Source organism: Sceloporus undulatus, chromosome 1 (assembly GCF_019175285.1).
Source record: "Sceloporus undulatus isolate JIND9_A2432 ecotype Alabama chromosome 1, SceUnd_v1.1, whole genome shotgun sequence".
Lineage (NCBI taxonomy): Eukaryota > Metazoa > Chordata > Lepidosauria > Squamata > Phrynosomatidae > Sceloporus > Sceloporus undulatus.
In genome coordinates, this window is record NC_056522.1 from 309,811,821 (window position 1) to 309,832,112 (window position 20,292).

At 40.8% G+C, this 20,292-nt stretch overlaps 1 protein-coding gene across 2 annotated transcripts in view; it reads right to left on the reverse strand.

The window, feature by feature from the left end:
* The window catches only part of MYBPC3 (myosin binding protein C3), a 110,582-nt gene that overhangs the window by 37,453 nt on the left and 52,837 nt on the right, over window positions 1-20,292 (reverse strand). For both annotated transcript variants that reach the window (XM_042446640.1, XM_042446639.1), the window contains exons 16-22: window positions 19,721-19,887; window positions 19,178-19,343; window positions 17,757-17,863; window positions 9,899-9,928; window positions 9,655-9,791; window positions 2,339-2,422; window positions 361-520 (exon numbers count right to left, since the gene is read on the reverse strand). In XM_042446640.1, the coding sequence (XP_042302574.1) occupies window positions 361-520; window positions 2,339-2,422; window positions 9,655-9,791; window positions 9,899-9,928; window positions 17,757-17,863; window positions 19,178-19,343; window positions 19,721-19,887 (851 nt within the window). The remainder of the gene's footprint in view (window positions 1-360; window positions 521-2,338; window positions 2,423-9,654; window positions 9,792-9,898; window positions 9,929-17,756; window positions 17,864-19,177; window positions 19,344-19,720; window positions 19,888-20,292) is intronic.

The following is a 20,292-nucleotide window of genomic DNA, read 5'->3' on the forward strand; positions in this document are numbered from 1 at the left end:
AAACTACAATTCACAGAATTCCGTAGCATTGAGCCATGGTAGTTAAAGTGGTGTCAAACTGGATTATTTCAGCAGTGTGCATGCAGTCTTAACTCCCTCAGTGAAACAGAAGACTCAGCAGTTGTAGTCTTTACTGCTGTTTTTGTCCTTGGCATTTTCAACTCAGCCTGTCTTCTAGGATCTCTGAAGTCCTACTTCCTATAGCAGGCAAGGCTGGTGAGTGGTGGATACTCACATAGAAAAGCACAACTTCTGAGTTTCTGTTCTGCTGAGAATTTTGAATTTGCACCAGTGATTGCAATCTGCATCCGACTGACAAAGAACTGTATCTAATTGGGAGAGTGAACCTCTCTTGCTCACCAATAACTTTGACTGTGATATCGGCAGTATCTTCTCCTGCTGGATTCTTAACTGTAACCTTGTAGACTCCCTCATCTTCTTTCTCTGCTCCTTCAATGGTGAACACACAATGGTCTTCATACATCTCCACATGGACTCTGCCTTCAGAATCAGCAATCAGCTATGAGCAGTTTTAAAAGAAAAGGAATATAATTTGCCTGGGTATTGGAAGGAAAGTCTGCCATAGCTATTTCAACATTTTCATGCCGGAAAAAACTTTCTTGCCAAGCTGCAAATGTGTGCAAGAAAGAAAAAGACAGAGTGGGGTAGAGAAGCAGATGGGCAAACTGGATTGGCTGTGAACATTTCAGCAGATTTAACCATGAACAGGGAAGGATAATGCAAGATTTAAGGTCTTTGATGGGAAGAATATACTTGGAAATAATAGAGAGTGGTTTTATTTGTGGTAAGACGTACAGTCCAATAGTGTAAGTGGAGGTAAACTCCTTCAGACTGGCCAGAATCCTCTGGATTTGGCAGGAGTCATACCTAGGTTCCCCCCTCCCCCCGATATCCTTTATCATGTTCTTCCTCTCTCAGCATTTTTCTTGTGAGTTTCTGGCATTAACACTACCTTTAAAAATCCATCCCAGGGTGTTTCCCCCCAACTTTCCAGGGTTTCCAGTACAGGCCAGGGGAAATGTCACACATCCGTATCCATTGTCTTGTTTCCCCCACTGTACTTTTGGGCAGTCCCACTGATGACATTTGGAATCAGAATGTGATTGTTGCCATTTCTGTTGACCTTCATTCCCTTGTTACATTTCTGATTACCAAACTGAATATTTCTTCCCCCCATCTTTTATAGTACTAAAGTGATATAGCACTTTATAAAAGTTTTTTTTAATTAAATGGGTAAAACAAGGATTGCAAATAATGGAAGAGCAGCATGAAAGGTTTGGTGTTGATCTATTGGAGAGGATGGCAGAGTAGCCATGTAGAGTAGCCCTGTATTTCTATATAGTTATAGCACTTTGATGCTATTTTAACTGCCATTGCTCCATCCTATGAAATCCTGGGATTAGTAGCTTGGTAAAACACCGGAGCTCCCTGACAGAGAATTCGAAATAACTTATAGAACTACATATCCCAGGATGCCATAGGATGTTGCCAATAGTGCCTGATTTGGCAGGGACAGTCCCAGTTAATAATCTGTTGCTTCATTTTCTCAGCTGCTTTAAAAATGTCTCAGTTTCTCTCTCCTCCTCCTGGAATAGGGCATAAAATCAAAGTATGTCAGAACAGGAGGCAGAGGAAGAGAAACTTGAAGGGAGTGCTTTCTTCCTCCTTTAGCAGCCAAGATCTCTATAGACTGACAATGGGCCCCTTATAATCCACCCTGGATATGTGTGGGTGGACTGCAAACTTACTGGTCTAACATCAGTATATGATTTGTGAAGAAAGCTTTTGAAAGATCTGGTGGTTTTGCCCATATGTTTCCCTATGCATGGCTTTAGAAAGGGGATCAGAGAGGATTTCCCTCTCTTATCCCTCTTCGAGTGCCAGTGTGAGATTACTGCCAGTTGATAGATTTCTGCACACTGCAGAAGACTGGAGGTGCATGACTCTCTGAACAAGGTTCTCTTTGCATTCAGCTGTGGAAGAGATAGATGGTATTTAGATGACCTAGAGTCACATAAGTTTACAAGAGGTGCTTAAGTTCAAAATTATTATTATTATTATTATTATTCTTTATTTATATAGAACTGTAGATTTACATGTTGAGAAACATTATCCTAGGTGCAAGTGCAACTGCATCCAAAGAAAGATGGGCCCAGAGAGCTTCAAAGAAATAATCTCAAAGCATATTTGAAAATAAAAGAGGAATATATTATGTCAGAAGTTCACATCCTGTTTAATTTCTGGATGCATTTCAGATTCACAAATAGTTTGTAAAGAATTAGATCTCAGTTGGACTATTTGAAAAATAAGGAATTACCTTGTTGTCACTATTTAGATCTTCACATGTGTCTGTAGTGTCTGTGGCTTTGGATTTCTCATTTATTAGCACCATCTCCTTGTTCTATAAGAATAACAAAATACAAGAAGACTTTACTGAAGAGAACAGGGGAAACAAGGCTAGCCATGCTAATGTCTCATCCTACAGGTAGCATTCAATATCACCTGCATGCAGTATTTTGTAGTGAGCAGCTCTGGGGCTGCTGTGAGAAGTGGAAAGTGCTGTCCTTGTTGGACTCACTTTGTCGTATGATCTTCAGCTGCTCGGGAAGAAGAGAGGATGATGGAAGCCTTGCTAATACAGTATAGAAATGTGCCTGGCAGCAACCAAGGACTCCTTCCCAGGGACTCTGGAATTGTTTTTAAGGTGGTGGTGAGGGGTCAACATTAGCAGGTGGGTTGTTATTAACTTTGCCTGCCTGCCTGTACTAGGGGGCAGATGGCTTTCTCCATCCATTATCATTAAACATTCTTAAATATAGAATCATAGAATCACAGAATTGAAAGACACCACAAGGGCCATCCAGTCCAACCCCCTGCCATGCAAGAAGACATAATCAAAGCATTCCTGACAGGTGACCATTCAGCTTCTGTTTTAAAACCTCCAAAGAAGACTCCGAGACAACATATTTCACTGTCAAACAGCTCCTACTGTCAGGAAGTGCCCATCCACTTGTTTCATGTCCTAGTCTCTGGAGCAGCAGAAAACAAGCTTGCTCCATCCTCAAGATGATATCCCTTCAAATAGTTAAACATGGCTATCATGTCACCCTTTAACCTCATAGGGCCTTTCACTATTTTAGTCATCCTCCTCTGAGCATGCTCCAGCTTATCAACATCCTTTCTGAATTGTGGTGTCCAGAACTGGACACAGTATTCTAGGTGATGTCTGACCAAAGCACAATAGAGTGGTACTAACACTTACCTCACTCGAGATACTATACTCGTACTGATACAGCTTAGGATCACATGGGTTTCTCAGCTGCCACATCACACTGTTGACTCATGTTTAGCTTGTTGTCTACTAAGATTCCTAAATCCCTTTCAAACATACTATCGTCAAGCCAGGTGTCACCCATCCTGTATATGTGCATTTCATTCTTTCTGCCTAAATATAATACTTTACATTTCTCTCTATTGAAATTCATTTTGTTAATTTCCACCCACCTCTCCAATTGGTTAAAAAGGTCATTTTGAATTCTGATCCTGTCTTATGAAGCACAGTACTTACTTAGAAGTGGCTACCATGTGTCCAGTATAGCTTATTCCCAAATAAGGGTACACAGGATAGATTGCAGGTAGCCTTTATTACTCCTAGGAGGGCTTAATGAGAATGTCTTAATATTTCTATTTGCTTTATCATTTAGTACACTTTTAGCTGAAAATAACTGATAAGGCTCAATTACATAGGCATCTTGGTTGCCAGACTTTTTGGGGAGGGGAGCACAGCCTCCAGAGTCTAGCCTTGGTGGTGGGGGGGTGGACTCCCCCTTCTCAAGTACATGCTCCTTCACAAAAGTTTGTGGTTTCAGTTCTGATGAAGGAAAGGCCAGGTTTCCAAGGTTCAAACTGGGAAACATGGCAACTTTGCCTCAGTCCCCATGAATGAATGTGGCTATTAAGGGATTAAGAAAATACACTCTGTTCATAGTAAAAGACCATTGTTGTTGCTGTTCTTTATTACACTGAAACAAAGTAGTTCTACAGTGACGCTCTACTACGAAACCTGGGCCAAACAAAGCTGTGGCCTCCCTGGGGATGTGTGAAGGCCATTGGGGGTGGTATGGAGAAAAGCTTGTGTTTCCAGATTAGGTTTCAGATGATGAGTAGCCTAGTGGCTAGCCTAGGTATGGGAAAATACCAGAAATAAGCCAAAACCCCTCTAGAGTCAATAATAAGACACTGACAGGTATACTGGGATAGGGAAAAATAACACAATATTCATAATCAGATGTTGGATTTGAAAGACATTTTAATATTTTTTAGAGCATGAGTGTGCCCTTGAAGAGGATTTCCTCTGCCCTATCCCGGATTCGCCCCTTTTCACTTGCTTCCCCTCACTCCTGGAACCTTCTTCCCCCACAAGCAAGAGCCATCACTTCTTTAACCAGCTTCAAAACGAAGTTGAAAACCATCCTGTTCAGAGAAGCCTTCCCAGGCATTGCATAATTGTCACTTACTACTTGATGTTCTTTTGGTGCCTGCTTATCAAACCATTTCCTGTAATGCTATGTACTGTATATGCATTATCCTACTTGAGAGTATGTATTTTCCCTGGAAGAAGATTAACCATCCATTATGAAGCCAAGCCCTCCCTCCAGTCCATCTGCCTTGGTCCAGGCCTTGGAGGTAGAGAGGAACTGCTGGACCTCTTACCCTTTCCCTCCACCACTCCCTTCTCCTTCTGTGTCATGTCTTTTTTAGATTGTAAGCCCGAGGGCAGGGAACCGTCTAATTAAAAAGATTGTATGTACAGCGCTGTGTAAATTTACAGCGCTTCATAAATAAAGGTTAATAATAATAATAATAATAATAATAATAATAATAATAATAATAAGAGACTAGGGTTGTTTAGTCTCCAATAAAGAAAATCTTTTATTAGGATTATTAAGAAGCTGCCTTAATAATAATATTTATGTTTCTATACCACTTCATACTGAACTAAGTAGTCTCTAAGCGGTTTACAATGTGTAAGCTAATTGTCCACAGCAAGCTGGGTTCTCATTTTAGCGACCTATGGAAGGATGCAAGGCAATCCCAGGAGCCCTGGGATTGATTCACAACCTTGTGGCTGCAGTACTGGCTGCAGCACTGGCATTTAACCACTGCACCATCAGGGCTCCTTAAACAGAGTCAGACTATCAGTCCTTCTACTCACTCTTGTATTTCCAAAGGATGGAAAACATGTGGCCTTCAAGATTTTATTGGACTGTAGCTCTTCTATGATTCTTATCAGGCCTAACTAGCATGGTCAATGAAGAAGGCTCATGGGAGTTCAAGTTCAAGAACTCCTACAGGGGCACACGTTTGTCAACTTGCATTGACTGGTTTCAGTCAGGACTCATCCCTAACCCTTCCATATGCAAATCTCCACTACTCATTTATAGACACTTCCTTCAAGATTACTTCTTGAAATAGGTATTGGATATGAAAGACAGTTATTGGTAGGGAAAACAACATGAAGAGGTAGTACAGGCAACTCTGGCAACTCTGAAAGAATTCAAGTCTCCAGGGCCAGATGAACTGCATCCAAGGGCATTTTTTTTACAAACAAAAAAACCTGCAGAAGCAATCTCAGAACCACATGTAATAAACTTTGAGAATTCCTGGAGAACAGGAAATGTCCCAGCAGACTGCAGGAGAGCAAATGCTGTCCCTATCTTAAAAAAATAAAAAAATAAAAAGAGGGGAAGAACCCAGGTAATTACCACTCAGTCAGCCTGACATCAATACCAGGAAAGACTGTAGAACAGATCATTAAACAGACAGTATGTATGCACTTAGAAAGGAATGGCATGCTCACTATAATGGTTTCTGAAAAACAAGTCATGCCAGACTAATCTTATCTCTTCTTTTTTATATATATAAGAGTTACAAGCTTGGTAGATGAACGGAATTTTGTGGATGTAGTGTATCTACCAACTGAACTCAAAGAGTGCTCACCAATGATTCCTGTTAATCCTGGAGAGAAGTAACCAGTGGGTGCCACAGGAGTCTATTCTGGGCCTAGTGCTTTTCATCTTTATCAAAACTTGGATGATGGACTATAGGGCATGCTTAACAAATCTGGAGATTACATCGAATTAAGAGAAGTAAATAATATCCCAAACGGCAGGATCAGAATTCGAAATGGCCTAAGATTAGGAAGCTGGGCCAAAACTAAAAAAAATTATTTCAACAGGGTGAAATGTGAGGTACTACACTTGGTCAGAAAAATAAATAAAATACAGATATAAGAAGAGTGACATCTGGCTTGACAACAGAACAGTTGGCCCTTCTTATACACAGATTTTTTATACATGGATTCAGGCATCCATGGTTTGAAAATGTTCAAAAAAAGGATAAATTTCAAATATCAAACTTTGATTTTCCATTTTTTAAATAAGGGACACCATTTTGCTATGTCATCATATTTAATGGGACTTGAGCATCCACGGATTTTGTTATCCATGGGGGATCTTGGAACCAAACCCCAGCATATAACATGGGTCCATTGTATATGTGAAAGGGATCTAGGACAAGATGAATATATATACAGCATCAGGTGGGGTGGTAGGAGGAGTGGGTTTCTAAACAACATTAAGGGGGAACCCCCCCCCCTTCAGGAAGACCCTAAATAGGTATGGCAGTCCCTCACAGAAACTATCAAGGACAAAGGTGAGGGAAGGAGCATTGTATACAATTGAAGAATGGGCACCTTGCTCAAGAGAAGAAGAGCTGGGGGAAATAGGAAGAGAGCAGCTCAGTTGGCACTGTTACATATGTACCACAAGAGGTCACTCTTGCCCTTTCCAAATTATGTTAGCCTATATTAAAGCAATTGGTGCCTGGAATCAACAATAGGAGATCATATTTGCAGAAAATAAAGCTTTGTTGGAGAATTTCATGTCCAAGAACATCTGTCAGTAAGAATATTGACATACTGGAACATGTCTAGAGGAAGGTGACAAAGATAGTAAAAGGCCTGGAAATCAAGCTGTGAATAATGGCTTAGGGAGCTGGGTATTATTAACCCGGAACAGAGAAGACTGTGAGAGGTGATATGTTAACCATAAATATCTGAAGAGATATCATGTGGAAGATGGAGTAAGCTTGTTTTCTGCTACTCCAGAGACGAGAACATAAACCAATGAATGCAAATGACAAGAAACGAGATTCCACCTACACATTAGGTAATGGTAAAGGTATTCCCCATTGACAAGGTTGTCAAGTCGTGTCTGACTGTAGGGGGCAGTGCTCATCTCTGTTCCTAAGCCAAAGAGCCAGCATTGTCAGAGACTACTCTGTAATCCTGTAGCCAGCATGATTGCACAGAATGCTGTTTACTTTCCCACCAAAGTGATACCTATTTATCTACTTGCATTTGCATGCTTTCTGGGTCCCGAACTGCTCTTGCAATCAACAGAGCCAGCATCTTAACCTTTTGGGCCACTGCATTCCTTGGTAAGAGCTGTTCAAGAGTAGGACAGCCTGCCTTGGAAGATGGTGGTCCATCGTTCTTTGGAGGTCTTTAAGCAGAATTAGACGACCATCTATCAGGGCACTTTTGTTGTGTATCCCTGCATGGCAGGGGGGTGGAATAGATGGCCCTTGAGGTTCTTTCCAACTCCATTTTTCTGATTTCATTGTTTCTGCTGAACATGCAAGAGTCTAGGGCAAGGTAGTGATAGTAATCTCATTCTCTCTGCTTTGCATGCATACATGATGAATGCACAAAAAATCTGTAATGACTCTCTATGGCAGGAATTCCACAACAAAGGGCTATCATTGATTAAGACCCTACACATTTTTTCATTTTTTCTTTTAAGCTTTTTATCAAATCATCAGGTAACTTAAGCAAGGCTTAGAAACTGAAGAGATGCATACAGAAGATGACAGTCATTCAAATGTTCAGTTATCTGGACATCTTAGCCTGAGCTTAGTATCTTTATGTGAAAACAAGTTCTATTAAAATATAGCAATAGCAATAGAAAGTACATTTCTATACTGAACTAGCACTCCCCAATCAGTTTACAGTGTGTAAGCCAATTGCCCCCAACAAGCTGGGTACTCATTTTACCAACCTATGAAAAGATGGAAGGACCTTGGAGCCCTACCTGGGATCGAACTCACAACCAAATGGCTTTGATTCAAAGAAGGGGTTGACAGGCACAGGGGAAAACTATATTGCAGGTGCTACTGTTAAGAACCTGATGCCATTTCTACTGTAGAAAATGACTGATTTTAAACACTAGGAAAGTGGGAACTGTAGTGACAAACAACATGGAAAGCTCCCAGTTTTTTTGCATTGCACAAATTTAGCACTACAGAGCTGCTTGAGTGGTATCAATAATTCTGCTGAAGTGACTGCCAGTTAAGGATAAGATTGTGCTCTCCTAGATATATATTCCTATATACAGCCCCCCCCCCCCCCATATATACCTGTCTGAGGGATGCAGTCTTCTGATGGGACCATCATCTGTGTCTTGCCAGTAAAGTCAATACATTGTGTTGGAGAGGGTCTTCTCAGCTGTGGCACCACAATTGTGCGTGACCAGATTAGTGCCCACATTGGTTTTATTTAGGCACCAAGTAAAAACATGGCTATTTCCTAAAGGCTTTGGGGCCTACCAGACACCCCCAAATATTTATGTAGATTTAGACTAATACATATTATATAAAATAAATAAACAAACTGAATATTCCTTTAGAATTTGTTTCCAAATAAATGTGTCTGCCTGTAGGGGTAAAAAGAAACCCCATGTTAAGTTGTTTAGTTGAATGAACACATGCAGATCCCTATGTTATCTCTTCTTCTGTGGACCTATATGTATGGCGGACAAAAGTCTGGAGGGCTTCTATAGTCTGTGTAGACTTTCCATGGAGTTTATCACATGGGAGGAATTTCTCTTAATTTCGAATGAAAAGAAACTGGGGCCAGAACACATTCACGTGAATTCGCTAGTTCAGCGAATTTATGTGAATTCGAATTGCATTTGAACTGACTTCCCATTGCCCGAAAATAGTTTCCCATTGCTTGAAATTGCATGTGATCACCTCTCATGCAATAACATGAAACCCCATGATTGCGTTTGGACTGACTTCCCATTGCCCGAAATTGCGTGTGGTAGTCTATCATGCAATAACGTTAAACCCTATGATTGTGTTCGGATTGCCATTGGATTATACTTCCAATTTCCCTTGTCTGATAACATCCCATGTGAAGTGGTGGAACCATGAATAATCAGGACACTATATCACTTGGAAAGTCTCCAGAGATAGAAGACACTCTCTGTGGTTCACAATGTCATCCTTCCACATGTAAGAGGTTGATGGAAGTGGAGACAGATGAAGAATTGCTAGTGCATTCTCTTCCTCACACATTGATACAAAATACTTTGTGAATGACTGAATAGGACTACAGTTTCCTCATAGTGACATTTCACTTTAAAGTCATATTTTTTGCACGTATAATAATGAGTAAGACTCCCTTTTATATATAACTTTTAAAATCAAGTAAGGATTTAAAGTAATCCTCTAAGAACAGAAGTGTGTATGCTGAGCCATTCTGGACATGGTGGCTTTTAAGGCTGTCACCTTGTTTGCTTTCTGCCAGATCACTGTAGGTACTGGATCTCCCGATATTGGTACATCCAGTCTCAGCTTGTTTCCGGCCACCACAATAATGGTGTCAGGAGTCTGGCTCAGGCAGTCCAAGTGGATTTTGGGTGGTTCTGCAGTGAAAGAATAATAGCAAATCATTATTTCCCAACACAGTGGAGTATCATTCCAAAACTGCTCCAATTTCAGTCACTCTTAAAACAAGAAAAAATTGTCTTACCTTGTCTAGGCACAAAGTCAATCTTAATCTCTATAAGTAGAAAAAAGGAAAAGGGTTGTTTGAATAAACAGTCATAATGTATGGTTTATTTGTTGTTTTTAACGCATAATTGAACTTTTCATTGTGTGAAGTGTCAACGTAAGTAGAATTGTTGTTGTTGTTATTTATTATATCCCTCCTTTTCTCCAGTTTGGGACTCAAAGTCACTTACAACAGTTTTAAAAAATCATGGCATACAAAATTTAAAAAGCAATTAAACCACCATAAAATTAGAACCAGTAAAAAGTATAAACCAGTTAACATAAGCATACAATGACAGGTTGTTACTGTGTGGCTACAAGTAATTTCCAACTCACAGTGACCCTGAGCAAAAACTGAAACCTTGGTTTCCAGAATCATAGTCCAACCTTTAAGCCATTATGCCCTACTGGCTCCTACAACTAAGAGGATAATAAATCCAGGAACACATTATGGAGCATATCCCTTTAACAGCTTGTAAAGCTTGTAAAATGTGGGCTAGACAAAGTAACTGTTACATGGATTTGTAATTGGTTGACCGGCCGAACCCAAAGGGTGCTCAACAATGGCTCTTTTTCCTCCTGGAGAGAAGTGACCAGTGGGGTCCCACAGGGCTCTGTCCTGGGCCCAGTGCTATTCAACATCTTTATCAATGACCTGGATGACTGAATTGGGAGCATACTTATCAAATTTGCAGATGACACCAAATTAAGAGGAATAGCTAATACTCCAGAGGACAGGATCAACATTCAAAATGACCTGAACAGACTAGAAAGCTGGGCCAAAGCTAACAAAATGAAATTCAACACAGAGAAATGTCAGGTACTGAACTTAGGGCAGAAAAATGAAATGCACAGATATAAGATGGGGGACACCTGGCTGAATGAAACTACATGTGAAAGGGATCTGGGAGTCCAAGTAGACCACAAGTTGAACATGAGTCAACAGTGCAATGCAGCAGCTAAAAAGGCCAATGCAATTTTAGGCTGCATCAATAGAATCATAGAATCGTAGAGTTGGAAGAGACCACTAGGGCCATCCAGTCCAACCCCCTGCCATGCAGGAAATCCAAATCAAAGCATCCCTGACAGATGGCCATCCAGCCTTTGCTTAAAGACCTCCAAGGAAGGAGACTCTATTACCTTCCGAGGAAGTGCATTCCACTGTCGAACAGCCCTTACTGTCAGGAAGTTCCTCCTAATGTTCAAGTGGAATCTCTTTTCCTGTAGCTTGCATCCATTGTTCCGGGTCCTGTTTTCTGGAGCAGCAGAAAACAAGCTAGCTCCCTCTTCAACATGACATCCTTTCAAATATTTAAACAGAGCTATTTAAAAGTATAGTGTCTAGATCAAGAGAAGTAATAGTGCCACTGTATTCTGGTCAGGTCCCACCTGGAATATTGTGTCCAGTTCTGGGCACCACCATTCAAAAAGGACATTGAGAAACTGGAGCGTGTCCAAAGGAGGGCGACTAAAATGGTGAAAGGTCTGGAAACCTTGCCCTATGAGGAACGACTTAGGGAGCTGGGGATGTTTAGCCTGGAGAAAAGAAGGTGATATGATAGCCCTGTTTAAATATTTGAAAGGATGTCATATTGAGGAGGGAGTAAGCTTGTTTTCTGCTGCTCCAGAAAACAGGACCCGGAGCAATGGATGCAAGCTACAGGAAAAGAGATTCCACCTCAACATTAGGAGGAACTTCCTGACAGTAAGGGCTGTTCGACAGTGGAACACACTCCCTTGGAGTGTAGTGGAGTCTCCTTCCTTGGAGGTCTTTAAGCAGAGGCTAGATGGCCATCTATTGGGGATGCTTTGATTGGATTTTCTGCATGGCAGGGGGTTGGACTGGATGGCCCGTGCGGTCTCTTCCAACTCTATGATTCTATGAACAAATTACCTGCCTTGCTGCTTCCAGCTTGAATTCAAGATCTGGGATGCCCCCGGATGTTATCATACCTAAATCGTCACATATCTAGCCAGGATGCCACCACCTGGATGCATCTTGGGTCGAAACCTCACTCAGACAGCCAATTTTTGAAGTCGGAAGCTCCCTGAATTTGAAAAGGTGCTGGCTGAGTGAGGCTTCGACCTGGGATGCATACGGGCTGTGGCATCCTGGCTAGATAGGCGACGATTTAGATATGATAACATCTAGGATCCTAAACTGAAGCCGGAAGAGGTAAACCAGCTTATTTGTTAACGGGATAATCTCCTATGCTGGAATGTTGCCAATCCTTTTTTGCTTATAAATGAAATATAGCCAAATAATAATAATAATAATAATAATAATAATAATAATAATAATAATAATAATTGTCCATAAGTCTACCTACCACTACCTGCCACTGTTAACCACTTCTGCTAACAGTATTTGTTATTGCAGAGAAGCGGCCTACAGTGGACCTATAAGGGTTACCAAAATATAAACCCATGCTTCACTCTTCCTCACAGTGAATCACTGTGGAGAAAGTGCCTGTTCCACCATTGCTTGCTGAGACAGTGCCAAATAATGTTTATATTTTGCTCAAGTGTAAACAAAATTTTACCATTTAACCCACTGAAAACAACAAACAGTAACATTCACAATTGGACAACATTTTTATTAAGACCAACCAAAATATCACAAAGCTCTGAATTTTTTAAATGGAGGCTGCAGCAGGCTGAATGAAATAGGGGTTCTACAAATCGCACTAAAGGGGCGGTGGAATGCCACCCCTTTCCTAGCCAATTGGGGCCATGGGAACCTCATGCCACAGCCTCGATCCACTTTTTGAGGGTGTAAAAAGGAGCTGCAAAAAGCAGCTCCTTTTGCACCCTCAAAAAGGCGCCATAGCCGTGGTGACATGGCTATATGGCGCTCCTTCAGCACTGTGTCATATGGATGCAGTGCAGAGGTGCACCATGATTCCTCATGCCATGTGGAGTAGTGCTCAGCATCAAGGCGTCCTGGGGTGGGGGTGAAGTCAGGCATGCGTTATGAGGACGCTACGCCTGGACTCTGCCCCTATGCCAGCCTTCCAGGCCGATCTGTACAAGGCCTTAGTCTCCATTAGGTGCTCCAGATACCCAGTTACACAGATTAGTCTTGTTCTACACTGAGATTTCAGAGATGGAGAAGTAATGGCGGCTAACCCTCATTTTTAAAAACACAAATTCAGGCTATTATTCATGTCTAACTGTATCCCACATTGAAGCACAGAAGTGAGATGAGCTCTGCAGGGAGACATTGCCCATAATACATGTCTCTGTCAATGAACCTCTTTCTCAAGTATAGCAGAGAAAGGTGAAAACTGTGGACATGTCTGTCACACCTCTGTCATTATCGCTATACTGCTGTCACTAATTCAAATTATTTTGGACAGCTAGTTAAAGAAGAAGAAAAAAGAGGAGGGAGCCTGCCCCAAGTAGTATGGCCTAATTCTATGTACCCTCAGAATTGTCTGCAGTTTTTGTCTGCTGAAACAAGCCACACACTTTCATGTGGCTTTCATCACCCAGAGTTGCCTATTTCTTCCTTTCTTCCTCTTCCTTTATGTTAGGCCAAGCTGCTGTTCTTTGTAGAAGTAATTTAAGTAAGGAAATAATCCACCTAATGTTAAACACTCATTTAACCACTTTGCAATTCCAGAGACAACAGAGGAAGAAGCTGTAATTCACCCCTATTTCTCCTCCCTCTCTGAGTGGCCTCTACGATACTATTCCAGTAGGTCCACCAATCCTCTGAAATACTGTGGGGTTGGCAGTAGAGATGGCAGAGGAAAAAGAGGAATTGGACAAGATCACTACCTTTTCCTACATCACCAGCAGAACTCTAATGACTGCAAGCCTGGATTGAACCCATTGTACTGAAAGTGACCAGTAAATTATCTAGGCCAGAGTGGGAAAGTGTTGGCTTTCCAGGTGCTGTTGGACAACAGCTTACTATTGGTGAGGGGTGATGGGACTTAATAATAATATCTGGAAGACCACACATTGCCCATTCTCTTCTGTGTATCTCACAGCTGGATTCTTCTCACATTAACTATGGTGCAATGTCTCCTTAAAGCAAGGCTGCCTTTGCTGCAGCTGTTTAGTATTTAATGGGCTGAGGTTCCTGTGTTTGTTAGACTTGGTCCACAGTGCTTGGCTGGAGTTTTTGGAAGAAATTGTCAGCGCAACTGCTGGGGTCCAACAACCCTTGTCAGCAACTCAAACGAGTCCTGGGGTTAAATCAAAGCCTTGTAGCAGAGCTGGCAATTTTCAGAAGCTGAAGCGTGGCTCCAAAGTCCAATTGGGATGACAGCAACTGGATGTCTTCCAGGAACTGCAGCAATGCAGGAACCTCCGGGGACACACAGCAAACCGATGCTGTAGCTTCTTCTGATAAACCACCAGAGAAACAAAGTCCCCAAAGTGCTCTTTACTCACAGTGCTAGAATACAAAACCAGATCTCTAAAACACCAAAACATACCAATCCAACTCCTTCTTCAAACCCACAAGTTATCACTTGCAACCCCTGGGTTTATATAGACTCCAGACCATGTGGTTTCCCAAACCCAGTGAGTTCAGGTGTGTAACCATGTCATGTGTCTCCTGTGCAAATCCAGACACATGTTTCATCATCCATGGCTACGTGCACTTGGACACTGAAGTGTCCTTGAGCCAATGAGCTTCAGCTGTGCTGATCAGCCTTGCCACTCTGCTGAATGCTCATGGCCAAACACACACACATCAAGCATTTCCCTGTGTGCTGTGTTTTAACCCTTCAAATCCCTGACAGAAATAAATCTTGCTTCTGCTTCCTTTGAGTCTTATCAGCTTCTGAGTGTGCCTTATTCCAACATCAATTACATTAACCACCTGCCTCAGTTTATCTCAGTTGCTTCTTGTCAACTAGCTAACACTGGCATGGTACAGACTGCCATAAAGCAGTGTACTTGTGCCGATACTAGGGTTAGGGAGCACACCCCAACCACACGCCATCGCTACGTGGCACCGTCCACAGCAGTGCATGTGTGACATCTCTGCATCACGCCAGGCCGCTTATGGCAACCTGGCTGTGGTGCGGGAAGGAGCTCTGAATCAGAGCTCCTTTTCATCACATGCATCATTCCCGGCCATGGGAACAATGCTGAGGAGAAAGGGGCCAGGCGGCCCCTTTCTCCCATGGCTGTGGCTTCTGGGGTGTCTGGGGGCATGAAGCCCTAAGGACACCCCTTTTCCAGACCACGAAGAAGCAGCATTTTTCAGAAGCCCGGAAAAATGGCGGATTGGGGCTGTAGGGCTGCCGGTGAGGCTGCCCTGGCCCCAATCTGGAGTGAAAAGCAGTGGGTGCAGGCCACCTCTTTGGGGTGGGCTATACCACACCATTGACTGTCAAATGCTAAATATTTCATCAGAAATTCCAATGAAAAAGAAAATGTTCTCCCCCCTCCACATTTGCTTAAGCTGCCCAAATTCTGATATTTTATGCTTTGTGGTCTTGCCATAATGCAGACATTTGATATGGCTTATCCATGGCATGTACGTTCTGCTGGAACAGCACAGTTTAAGAATGGTTGGAGAAGTGCTAACTCCTGCAGATTTCCCTAGCCATGATCATCTGTCCTGAGCTTCTTCATCTGGAATCTTCTCCATCTTAATGATCACATTCTCAAATGATATTGGATAATCACCACCCTTTCCCACCCATTGGCTTCATGACTCCCATTAGAATTCCATCTGACTCATGTTTCTGGTACAAAAGAGTTTTCATTTTTAATTTGAACAACTGCTTCTCTGTTGGCTCAGTCAAGGATGTTCTGAATGGCGATGCTTTTGTGTTTTTGTTTTTAGCATGAGCCATGGAAATGTACATTATCTGTTGATGGAATTTCCAATTCTGTGGTCTTTTCTTTAAAGGTTTTCACACTACAAAATTAAAGCACTATGATTCCACTTTAACTACCACGACTACCTACTATGGAAACTTGGGGTTTCCAGTCTGGGGAGCTAATATTGCTCTCTAGCAGTGAATTGTAAAAACTCCTTTTAAGAACCACAATGGCTCTCAGTCCCCAGGTTTCAGCAGTTAAATATATACTCTCAACATAGAAAGTTATTGTTCTTTGGTTTAATACTGATGTCCAAAGGTCCTAACTGCAAACCACATCTTTTAACCATGCCACTCTCTAGACCTTGCAAATTAAAAGGATATATTGTAGACTGCAATGCTTCATATATCTTACACTCTACCATAAAAGAGTGTCATAAGGAGCTCCTGCACACTAGAATCTCCTTTTATTCTATTAGATGAATGTCAACATAGATTTGACACTCTCTATCCACATTTACAGAGAAGAAACTGGTTGAGCAAGGAATTGACTTCTAATTTAGGGTAGCTATCTTCTGGAAACTCAACTATATTATCTTGAATGAAAGTAAGAAGTGATTTTCCCTTTATTAAATTTAAAATGAGCTGGTCTAGGAGGCAATAGCAATGCACAGAGTTTTTCCTCTGCTCTATACTTGGAAATGACTTTTTTACAGTCCAAAAATGCAAAGTTCAATGGATTTAGAACTTGGGACATTATTTTAAAAAAGTAATCCATTGTTCATTGCTCCTCTCATGGAAGTAACTTACTGTTGTTACATACTGAATAGTCTTGCTACTATATTATTTTAAAGAAACTTTTTATCTTTAGTTTCTGAAAAATGCGCAAACTGCCCAAATCCCTAATATAAATCCCGCAAAGCAGCATTTAATGAGTAACAAGTAAACATTACTTGTTGTACTTAAAAAGAGAGCAAAATTAACGACATTGCCAATCATTACATTATTTTTATATCCCCCCTGTAAATGTGTCACAAATAACATCATTACTTCTAATGAGTTATTTCAAAGTTTTGAATGTACAGCTGTGCATCCATAAATTCCACTAAGACTAATGCCTAGCTCAACTGGCTCATGGCTAGTCTATGTAAAAATGTAAGTTATTAAGTATCATTCTGTTTTCTTTTCCTCCATAATATATTTAAATGATCATAACTTGTTATGGAAAGATCTAATTAACAAAATGTATTTTCTTAGCTTTCAAGTCAGATGATATTTAGCCAAATACTTTATATAACAGCATATAAGATACCTGATAATAATAATAGTGGAAGACATTGGACTTGACCCAGTCTAGTGTCAGAGAAGACATAACAGTATCTTATTTCACCCTTCTCTCTACTGTGTGCACACACAGGTGCTCAGCATTTCAGGTTGTAATAAGAATGGAAAGTCGGTGTATGCCTCCAATATATCTGTCTAGCCTTCTCCTTCTGCTCACACAAGGAACAAGTTCATCATGTTCAGCTTGACAAAGTGGAGGAAGTTGGGTCAAACACAGGTGCAGGAATCATGCATAAGACTCCATTCCTCATAATAAGATTCTGCCTATATATGCATCAAATTGAGGATGTCCATATCAGTCTAAACAGAATAATACCTGGGCCATTTGTAGGTGAATCTCACTTTGTCTAGAACTCACTAGGTATCTTGAGACAGACTGCTGTTTTCCATACTCTTCTCTACCGATACCTGCTATATTTCGGTTATGATACTGCTACACCTAGCAGAGCTGCTATAGACATGACAGAAATACTCTATGTAAGCAGATCTGAAAACTCAAAAGTGCTTGGTCAACAATATCATTATTAACTAGTATTGATCATTAATTTCTTTTTACATTCCAGCATCACCCAGAGGGAATTTTCCTATTTCTTCATTTTCATTTATTGCTTGGATTTACAATAAACAGACTTAAAGCTTAGTTTCTTTATTTAAAAACAAGAGAATTCCAACCAGCTATTAGAAAGCAGATTGTACAATACTTACCCAAAAAACGAAGATGGGCTGAGAGATTGTATGCAAATCCTTCAGGTACAAACGAATAATCAGCTTCGTCTCCTGGGGTTACATCATCAATGGTTAGCTTATGGATTCTGAAAAAAACACATGTGGGACAAATCCAATCCCAGATCAGAGGCATCAGGCTACAAAGAATGCCATATGTATATAGGTTTATAAAAAGCATAAAGTTATTACCTTCAATAAGTGCAAAGTTTATGATTGTCTATCACAACCTGTATATTTACATAGATTTTTGATAAGAACTATCACTTGATATCATCAGTAGGCTCACAGTTCAGTCCACTGCAAATGCAGCACCCATGTCTGGAGGGACATCCGTTGGGCACACAGGATCAAGCACAAGTACTATATAAGCACTATGATGTTATATGGAATGGGAGGTGTCTCTGTTTGCCTCCAACAGGCCAATCTATTGCTCTCTAGTCTGTTTTAAAGAGTTTATTTTATTGACCAGGTGGAAAGGATAGATAGAATACTAAAAGTACAAACAGACTTCCCGTACCTTGCCATGGTCTAGCATAATGTCAATGTATGGTTGCTAGGAAAAGAGGCTAGGGCTGTGTTGTGCCCTATGGGGATTCCTCTATACACTGCAGTGGACTTGATTGACCTCAAGGTATATTATAGTGTTATTCAAAAGGAATTTCTTAAAGGAACAGCAATTTTCAATATGTTGTGTGACTGTACTGGAACATTTGCCCCAAGTTTGCCAAATATCAATATTCACGTTTTGATTAGTGATATGTTATGACTTCCAGGCAGAATATTTGAATGTTCACAAACCCAGACAAATTGTACCAATGCCTGAAAATCCAAAGACACTTCTGCTTATTGTTATGCAAAGGATCTTGTAGCACCTTTGCAACTAACTTTGCAAAAGATGTTGCAGCATAAGGTTTCGTTGGAAGTAGTCCAAAGTCTACAAAAGCTTATGCTACAACTTTCTTCACCTAGTTATTTGCAAAGGTACTACAAGATCCATTTATATACTGATATTCTAGACTAACACAGCTATGTCTCTGAATTCTGGTTGACAGTCACCTAAACTCAGATTTGCATGGTGCCTATCTGAAAGATAGAGAAATATGCCATCTGTTTTTGGACTTCCATGAAATTCATCCAGGATTATCAACATTTATATATTAATACCAACATTCTCTATAACGTAACCACAACCCTACACACAAATATCCACAACATCCCTCTCATCTAGAACTGAAGAATAGGAGGGCACTCCTATATACCAGCTTGGTGCTCAAGGAAAACCTTACCCAACATTTTGAACTAAAACTAGAGCAGAATGTTGGTTTTTATACCACCCTTTTTTTCTTAGCACATCAAAATGAAATTAGTTCCCTGGTCTAGTTTTGTGAAGCATGACCTACCTGCCAATATGGGAGATTTTAATCCGCTCGTTTGGGATCACCTCTTTCCCGTTTTTCAACCAGATGCCCTTCACGTTCTCATCTGAAACCTCACACTTGAATACAGCCTGATCCCGTGCCTTCACTGTCAAGTCTGCAATACTCTGATACACCTCCAGCTTCTTCTCTGAGATCATAAATTTGGAGATGAAGCAATACAAATATCAAAGGGTCAGAGGTCAACCAACCACTGTTGATGTTGCTTTCACAAAATGAAGGGGCTACAGACACGGTTTAGGGGAAAAGGTGAAGTAGGAAGACACTCAGAGCATGTGGGACTTTAACAAGACTTGATAAGTAGGCAGCTGTTGTTATCAGGATATCTATTACATCCGGCACAGAGGCCTAACAATCCCCATAATAGGCTGTTGGAGGCCTGCATAATTAGCTACAATTAGAGATCTCAGTACCAGCCATTCTTCTTCTTCTACAGAGTGAATTACTGCCGGTCTCCATACACATATCAAAAGAAAAGTTCCTTATGTATTATTGCTCACATCTCACCTTGTACAATCAGTTCAGCAACAGACTCCCCACCGTTAGTCTTCACTTTGTAATGTCCGTTATCCTCCATGGTAGATTCATTAATTATGAGATAGTGTTTTTTACCATCCATTTTGAACCGATATTTGAATGCTTCTTCTCGGGTAAGCTCCATTCCATCCTTCTCCCTATATGTAGCAAATGTTATTGGGTTGACATAACTAACACAATGCTGCCATAGTTTGTGATTTCTGGTTTAACCAATTGTCTCCATATTTCTTCATATGTAAAATAGACATGCTTTGATTATATTAGTAATTGCATGAGAGGGGATGAATTTATGTGGATGAAATTTGAATTTAGCAATAATGTGGAGATATATAAGCATACACAGGCTAACATTAAACTACATGCAATCTATGGTTTGCAATTGAGCAGTATTTTTTCCTATAAATAGCTAGCACAAGAAAGGAGACTGCAGAATTAATGCACTTTGACACCGCGTTAACTGTCATGGTTCCATCCTACAGAATCCTGGGATTTGCTGTTTCCTATGGCACCAGAGCCCTCTGACAGAGAAGGTTAAATATCTC